The sequence below is a fragment of the Arachis ipaensis genome, chromosome B01, assembly GCF_000816755.2.
Source record: "Arachis ipaensis cultivar K30076 chromosome B01, Araip1.1, whole genome shotgun sequence".
In the NCBI taxonomy this organism is placed as follows: Eukaryota; Viridiplantae; Streptophyta; class Magnoliopsida; order Fabales; family Fabaceae; genus Arachis; species Arachis ipaensis.
The window spans coordinates 13,597,009-13,605,892 of record NC_029785.2 but is presented as its reverse complement, the minus strand read 5'-3'; the positions used below and the strand labels follow the sequence as shown (position 1 = coordinate 13,605,892).

General features: G+C 35.1%; 1 protein-coding gene across 1 annotated transcript in view; it reads right to left on the bottom strand.

The window, feature by feature from the left end:
• Positions 1 to 1,220, bottom strand: part of LOC107625470 (peroxidase 72) — a 3,870-nt gene extending 2,650 nt beyond the window's left edge. The window contains exons 1-2 of the mRNA XM_016328124.2: positions 914 to 1,220; positions 413 to 604 (exon numbers count right to left, since the gene is read on the bottom strand). Coding sequence (XP_016183610.1) covers positions 413 to 604; positions 914 to 1,138 — 417 coding nt within the window. The 5' untranslated portion in view covers positions 1,139 to 1,220. The remainder of the gene's footprint in view (positions 1 to 412; positions 605 to 913) is intronic.

Genomic DNA, 8,884 nt, shown 5'->3' with positions numbered 1-8,884 from the left:
CATACATTTAAAAGAATACATTATAAAATATCTTGATGAATAAATTTAAAAATATTAGGAATAAAAAATGTATTTTTTTAAAAAAACATGGAACGTTCAAGTAACCTTTACTTCTATATATTTTAAGTTTTAAAAAAATTAAGGTGAAGACTCACATAAATTTATTTTTATGTGAAATTGTTAGTTGAAAACTGTTAAATAATTTGACATATTTAACTAAATTGTTATTTAACGATTCTTAATTAACAGCTTCATATGAAGTCAAACTAGATATGAGTTTTCACCAAAAATTAATTATTGATAAATAAAAATTAATGGAGATATTAATTGATAACAAGGCTGAAATGATTGGAAATAGTATATAAATGTGAGTGTAGAAACTAGAAAGCAAAAGGAAGTGTTACAAACTTACAATAACAGTTGAGTCCCTAGCAGCAATAGCCAAAATGTCAGCACAAGACACTGTTTGAGGGCATTCTTTCTCCAATGCGGATTTAATCTCATCAATCACTTCAAATCCTCGAGCTGAGTTACGGTTAGGATTCGATCCCTTCTCGCTCACCGTGGATCCGCTGCTGTCTAACAATATTGAAGCATCACATCCCTGCGTATGCAATGTTGCAACCATCAATCACGCATTTGAGGAAGAATATATAGTTTAAAAAATATTATATAGTATTAATAATGTTTCAAACAGAAATAGAGACAATGGACACAAAGAAAAAAACTTCTTAAGATTGGAGCCAAAAAAATATATTGGTTTCGGTAGAAGACAGAAGCCAAATGCTATCAATAAAACTAGATAACCAATTTGAATTAGTTGAGTGGTTAGTTTCTTCGTCTGCTTAGTCAAGTGTTTTCAAATACTGCAGGAAACAGAAAAATAAAAAATTAATAAAACTAGATGAGAGACCTTGACAAAACAGTCATGGAAGTGAAGCCGGAGAAGCGAAGCTGCGATTCGAGGTTCCTTCTGGAATGCTCTGGCAAGGATGGACTTGGCTATCTCTTGAGCTGCCGGGCACGAAAAGTCATAGAATTGCGGGTACAGGAACCCCCCTAGTTTCTTGGTGCAGAGGCAGCAGGGAGCAAAGGCTAGTAAAGAAAGAAGCAAAAGAAAGCTCACAGAGTTGGCCATGAAGGGGAATAATGAGAGAGTAGCAGTTGAAGGAGAAGGTTTGAGACTTGATCTGATTGCGTTAGCATTGTGATGGGGAATCGGTATTTATAGTGAATGAAAATTATGAGGAGGGAAAAAGAATCGAGAGAAGTTGGAGTTGGTGCAAACTGATTTTTCAAATGCATACAAATTTAGAGGGAGAGAAGAATAAAATGGAGTGCGTAGCTTTTTCCTTTAAAAATGTTTTAACTATTATCACAAGGATAATACACTCATTAATTTATGTTTAAGTCATTAAGTGGGGCCATCATCCTGCCATGCTAAGTTATATATGAATCTGGTAGATAGATACTCAATCAACTTTGACTACTCGTCTATACGCGCTGTCCACAACTTCAAGAAACTAACAAATTCATTACATATATTAGTAGACATGTATACGTATATGTATATGTATATGTATATGTATATGATATGATACTAAACAATGGAATTCATAATATAGGACCAGTGTAGTATATATTGATCTACAAGTCAATTTTATAATAAATACTAATTGATTTTTTTTTTCTCTTTCTTTTTTTTCTTTTATGTTTTTCGTTCTTTTTTAATTTCAAGGACAAAATTTCTTATAACAAACATTAAGAAAAAAACACAGACATTTTAATAAAAACACAGAAATGTATTTTGTTTATATTTTCTTCTCTTCTTTGATGATAAAATAGAAAACTCTTTATAATAAATACTAAATTTTGGAAGAAAACACATAATTTTTTATTTTTATGTTTATTTAAGAAGGACATATATCAAATTGAATTCCTCTTTTTTAAGAAATTTTTGTCTTTTTGTAGCAAACATTTTTGTATTTTCTAATTAGGAATTTTTATATTTTTTAATTTGTCTCATAACTATTTCATATATTAGTGATGACAAATATTATTTTTGGGTAAAATAAATAATTAGTGTTGAGTGTTAATAATTATATGTTGCTAATTATTTATAAATTGTTGCATGCCAAAATTAAATCAAGCAGCCCAAATTGGAATAAGAACATCAAGGCTAATGGGCTGGTTAATCAAGTAGAGCCCAAAAGAAACAAAGAAAGGAACCAACGGGCCAAGCAAATCAAAACCGATCCAAGCCCGTGTCCATCAATTCAAGCTGATCCCACCAAGCTTCTCATACAAGATTGAAGTCTTCACTCTCTCTCATTGCTTCCAAAGCAACGTTCCTTTCTTCTCTGTCTCAGTCAAATCACTGAACTTAGAAAAAGTAAGAAAGAGAGCTTAGTCACTAAGCTAGTCATGAAAGAAGAAGGAAAGAGAAGGTTAAGCAAAGAAGGGTAAGGTCTAATCACCCATATCAAGAAAAGAAAAGAAAGCTCAAGGTAATCCATTTCCTCTTGCATGCAACACACTTTCTTTTCTTCATCTTCAACTCTCTGTATCTCCGTTTTGAGCTATATGAAAAAGAGGATTTCTGTTCCTCTCGGCTGTAAATCCACAGTCTCAAACAAGTCTTGGGAACCAAGTTGGTGTTCAAGGACTCAGATTAAGTTGACCATTGGAAGACTCTTGTGGTTGCTGCTTTATGGCTTTCGGTCAAGATGAGAAAGTCAGAAGCAAAGTTTCTACTCTAAGGTTTAATGAGAAAAAGTGAATCTGTGGGTTGGTGAAGCTCAAGGCTCAAGGTGTTGATCTTGGAAGAAGAACCCAGCAACATGCAAGGAGATAAAAGAAGACTTTCTACTCATTCAGGAGTAAGGAGAGATAACCAGAGTATTGAGGTTTTGTTCTGAGAAGTGTTCTTTGAAGAAGTTCATCTAACTGGACAGTGTTTCCTAGTTAAAGGAGCATTCCGCCAGTATGAAGGACTGAATCAGAGACATGCAAATCTAGTTTATCACATAGCAAAGAGGCTGTTGATGAAATCAATCTCCTTCATGTTTTACAGATTGTGATGTACTTTTCTATGTTTATCTTTCTGTAATTTCTTTTGAGAAAAGGCATTGTGAGAAAGCTCAAGTAAAAGCCATGAGTGAAAAAAGGCTGAGTGATACACTTGAGAGAAAAGTCTAGAGTTATTTTCTGATTTCTTTAGGTATGTCTATGTCTTATATCTTGTACCTGTGAGGTATCCCTTTCTTAGTTGGGTTAGCACTAAGAGTGAATGGTTAGGTATTAGCATAGCCAATGTCAAGTTAAGTTAGAACTTGAGTGTGAAAGGATTGGGTCAATCCTGTAAAATTGGTGTATGTAATACTATTAACTATAGTGAAAATTCTTCCATAGTTGTGGAGGAGACTGGATGTAGGTTGCATAGCACAAGGCAACCGAACCAGGATACATGCTGGTGTTAGCTTCTCTCTTCTCTGCTGTTTCTGTTTTCTGATATTCATGAGACAAAAATAAATTGTCTCATAAATTTCCGCTGCTGAGTACAAATAGAATCAGAATTGAAAGTTTGTTTAAAAGGGTCACAATTGCAACTAAAAAGGAAGGCATAGATTCAACCCTCCTTCTCTAAGCCTACCACAACCTTCAATTGGTATCAGGAGCTAAGGTCTCAAGAATCAAGCTTAATCGCTTGGAGCAAAGATCCAATGGCGAACAACTTGGGCACAACCACAGTTGCCTACACCCTCACTAAAGGCCAGTCAACAACCGGCCACCTTTCTTCAACGGAAAGAACTATGCCTACTGGAAAGAGAGGATAATGATCTTCATCCAATCCATTGACTACAACATTTGGAAGATTGTTGTGAGCGGTCCCAAGATCCCAACAAAAATAAGTGCTGATGGAGTGGTGACTCCAAAAGAAGAAGCTGAATGGAATGAAAATGATAAGAAGAAGATGGAGCTGAATGCTAAAGCAATCAACCTTCTTCACTGTGCTATCAGCTTTGAAGAGTACCGGAAGGTGTCTAGATGCAAGACAGCCAAAGAAATCTAGGAAAAACTCCAGGTTACACACGAAGGCACCAAACAAGTCAAAGAAACGAGGATTGATATGCTACGAAAAGAGTACGAGATGTTTAATATGAAGGATGGAGAAAGCATTGATGAAGCATTTGAGAGATTCTCAATCATAATCAACAACCTTGATGCTATGGGTACAAACTATGCAGAACAAACCTTGGTGAGAAAACTCCTTAGAAGCCTCACAAAAGAATGAAAAACCACTGCCACTGTCCTAACCGAGAGCAACAACCTAAGTCCCATAACTTATGATGAGCTGAGAGGAAAACTCCTTGCATATGAAGCCACACACACAAACACAGACTAAAAAAAAAAGGGAATAGCCCTTAAGTCACAAATAGAACCAAAAGAGAGTGAGTCTAGTGATGGTATTTCAGATGATGAGCTTTTATTTTTTGCTAGGAGATTTATAAGGATGATGAAGAACAAGGGCAAATACAAGTGTTCAAGCTCAAAGGAGCACAAGATCGACCTGAGCAAGGTGACGTGCCATCATTGCAAGGAGGCTGGACATTTCAAGCTAAACTGTCCAAAGCTCAAAAAGGAGGACAAAGGAAAGAAGGAAAGGAAGAGAGTGCTCATGGCAGCTTGGGAGGATCTTGAGAATGACTCAAATGAAGAAGAAGAATCTAAAGGAGATGATAAAGACTGCTTCATGGCTGGAAACAACAATCTTGATGAGGTAAATTATTATGATTTGACCATTGAGGACTTACATGCTATTATTGATGATCTCACTTTAAACACCTCAAAACTGCTTGACAAGTACAATGAATGCAGATCTGAAAGAGATGTGTTAAGAGCTTAAAATAAATTTTTAAAAGAAAAAGTGAAGGAAACTGAATGTGCTTTGGACATCATTGAAGAAAACAGATTTCTAAAATCTAAACTTGAAAAATTAAAAGGAAAACACATTGTGGATCCCTCTCATGAGTTAATTGCTGAAAATGAAAGATTAAATGATATAATTAAAAGGCTGAATGGTGATTTAGCAAAATTTGCTCAAGGTTCTAGTAACTTGGACAAATTACTTGCAAGTCAAAGACCATTGTTTGAAAAATCTGGTTTAGGTTATATAGCCAAGGAAGATACAGTTTCAAATGTCTCCTCTATAAAGTTTGTGGCTTCTTCATCAAATACCAAAACCATACCAAACAAATATGGTATTGGATATGCTCCAACATTTGAAAAAAAATTTGATGAAGTATACACAAATGAAAATGAGACTTCACCAAGAACCGAACCGAGTTCAAACAGGCCAGGCTTGGGATACATTTCGAAAAATGAGGGAGCTTTCAAGAAACCACTTTTTTACAACAAAACCTCATTTTTGAAAAATCCAAAGGTTTTCAAAAATTCTGGTGAAAATATTTTTGCAAAGAGGAATAATTATAACAAAAATCAGTTTGTCAAAAGAAATGCATCTCCTCCAAAACCCAGAAAATTTCAACCTTTTAATCACTTCAAGCAATATAACTCACCTCAATTTCAGCGACACACATCAGAAAATCAATGTGTTAATTGCAAGAAATTCGGTCACTCATATGCACAATGTTTCATTGAAAAGAGAGTTGTAGGAAACAAAGTTTACAATGTCGTTTGTGATTTCAATGCACTTGGGCAACCAAGATGGATTAACTTCAAAGGATCCAAATTAATTTGGATGCCTAAGGCTACTTGAAACTCTTCATGCAGATTTGCCTAGCATCCAAGAACAAAAAGGACATGTGGTACATGGATAGTGGATGTTCAAGGCACATGACTGGAAGGTCAACCTACTTCATCAAACTAAATAAGTATGATGGAGGTTTTGTGACCTTTGGAGATGATGGTAAAGGTAAAATCATTGCTGTTGGAAAAGTAGGTAATGAGCAATCTACTTTCATTGATGATGTACTTTTGGTATGTGGTTTGAAACACAATCTTTTGAGTATAAGTCAGCTGTGTGATTTAGGATATTTAGTGATTTTCAAAAGACTTGAATGCTGTGTTGTTAATGAAAAGACAAATGAAGTGATGTTTGTTGCCAAGCGTTTTAACAATATGTATGGACTTACTCTTGATGAACTAAAAGATTAAAATGTAGCTTGTCTTCACTCTAAAGAATCTGAAAAGTGGTTATGGCACAAGAGATTGGGCCATGCAAGTATGTTTCAAATAAACAAACTTATAAAGAAAGAATTAGTAAGAGGCCTTCCTTTGATAAAGTTTGACAAAGACATCACTTGTGATGCTTGCCAAATGGGAAAACAAACAAAAGGTTCTTTTAAACCAAAGGAAGTCATCTCTACTAAAATACTACTTGAGTTGCTACACATTGATTTATTTGGTCCAACAAGAACTCAAAACCTAGGTGATAAACATTATGGTTTAGTAATTGTGGATGACTATATTAGGTTTGGTTGGATTTTATTTCTTGCACACAAAAATGAAGCCTTTTCGGCCTTTGAACCTTTTTGCAAGAAAATTCAAAATGAAAAAGATTTAAAAAATCTCTTCTATAAGAAGTGATCATGGAACTGAATTTAAAAATAATTTATTTAAATCCTTTTGTGAGAAATTTGGAATATCTCACAACTTCTCTTGTCCAAGAATACCACAACAAAATAGTGTTGTGGAAAGAAGAAATAGAAGCATACAAGAGATGACAAGAGCTATGCTTTGTGAGAGTAATGTTCTAAAATTCCTTTGGGCTGAAGCGGTTAACACGGCTTGCCACATTTTGAATAGAACAATCATAAGGAAATTTTTGAAGAAAACCCCTTATGAACTTTGGAAAGGCTACCCACCAAACTTAGATTACTTACACATCTTTGGATGCAAATGTTTTGTCTTAAATAACAAAGAAAATTTGGATAAGTTTGATCCAAAGGCGTATGAGTGTGTGTTTGTAGGATACTCCACAACTAGTAAAGCCTATAGGGTTTATCATCAAGATGCTAGGATTATTGAGGAGTCAATACATGTTATATTTTGTGATACTAACTTGGTACAAAGTATTTTGGAAGATTGTGATGTAGGAAATCAAGCTCAAAAGGAAGATGAAACTACTCAAAATCATGAAAAGGAAAATTCTGGTCAAACTGAACTAGAAACTGCACCTGCTAAAAATTCAAGAGACAATTCCATTTTGTCTCATGAATCTGAAGGAAATCCTGAAGCCAACAGCACCCAGAATCCCTTGGTATCTGAATCTGCCTCCAAATCCACCAGACCTCGTGAATGGAGATTCTTGAAGAATTATCCTAAGGAATTTGTCATTGGGGACGTCTCTCATAGAGTGCAAATACAGTCTTCTACTAGAAAGGCAAATGAAGGATCAAACATTGCCCTTCTTTCACAAATAGAGCCTCAAAACATCAAGGAAGCCCTTAATGACCCCTCTTGGGTTAAAGCTATGGAGGATGAGCTTCTTGAGTTTGAAAAGAACCAAGTATGGACTTTGGTTCCTAGGCCAAGTGGAAAGAAAGTGACCAGCACCAAGTGGATATTTCGGAATAAGTTGGGAGAAGATGGTAGCATTGCAAGAAACAAGGCAAGGCTAGTGGCACAAGGATATGACCAAGAAGAAGGAATAGGCTTTGATGAATCCTTTGCCCCTGTTACCCGAATGGAAGCCATAAGACTTCTCTTAGCTTATGCTGCATTTTGTGGTTTTAAATTATATCAAATGGATGTGAAATGTGCATTTTTGAATGGAGTGATAGATAGAGAAGTGTATGTGGAGCAGCCTCCTGGTTTTGAAAATAAAGAGCATTCTAATCATGTTTTCAAATTATCTAAAGCTCTCTATGGTTTAAGACAAGCCCCTAGAGTTTGGTATGAGAGACTTAGCTCTTTTCTTTTGAAAAATGGCTTTCAAAGAGGTACCACTGACACAACTCTATTTATCAAGAATTCTAATGATTCTTTTATTCTAGTCCAAATATATGTTGATGACATTATTTTTGGATCAGCAAATGAATCCCTTTGTTCTGAATTTGGAAAACTCATGACAAGTGAATTTGACATGAGTATGATGGGTGAACTTAATTTTTTTCTTGGGCTGCAAATTAAACAAACTGAAAATGGTATTTTCATTCATCAAGAGAAGTATGCCAAGGAATTAGTTAATAAATTTGGTATGGAAAATGCCAAACCCATGGGAACTCCCATGCATCCTAATTCAAAACTAGATAAGGGAGAAACTGAGAAAGATGTTGATGAGACTAGGTATAGAGGAATGATTGGTTCTCTTATGTACTTAACTTCCTCTAGACCCGATATTGTGCAAAGTGTTGGATTGTGTTCTAGGTTCCAATCCAAACCAAAAGAGTCACATCTTTCTGCAGTTAAGAGGATCATTAGATATGTTCATGGCACATACAATTTTTGGTCTTTGGTATCCTAAAATTGATGATTTTTCTGCAGTTGGTTATTGTGATGCAGATTTTGCTGGTGATAGAGTTGATAAAAGGAGCACTTCAGGCTTATGTTGCTTCCTTGGGAAGTCCTTAAATGTTTGGTCAAGTAAGAAGCAACCAACAGTGGCCTTATCCACTGCAGAGGCTGAGTATATAGATGCTTCTTCTTGTTGTTCTCAACTTTTATGGTTAAAAACTCAGCTTGCCGATTACAAGTTAAATGCTGAAAATATTCCCTTGCTATGTAATAATATGAGAGCCATTAATATTTCAAAAAATCCAGTTTTGCACTCTAGAACCAAGCATATTAAAGTGAAATTTTACTCAATAAGAGAACACGTTCAAAAGGGGGATATTAGTATTCAATTTGTTAAATCGGAAGA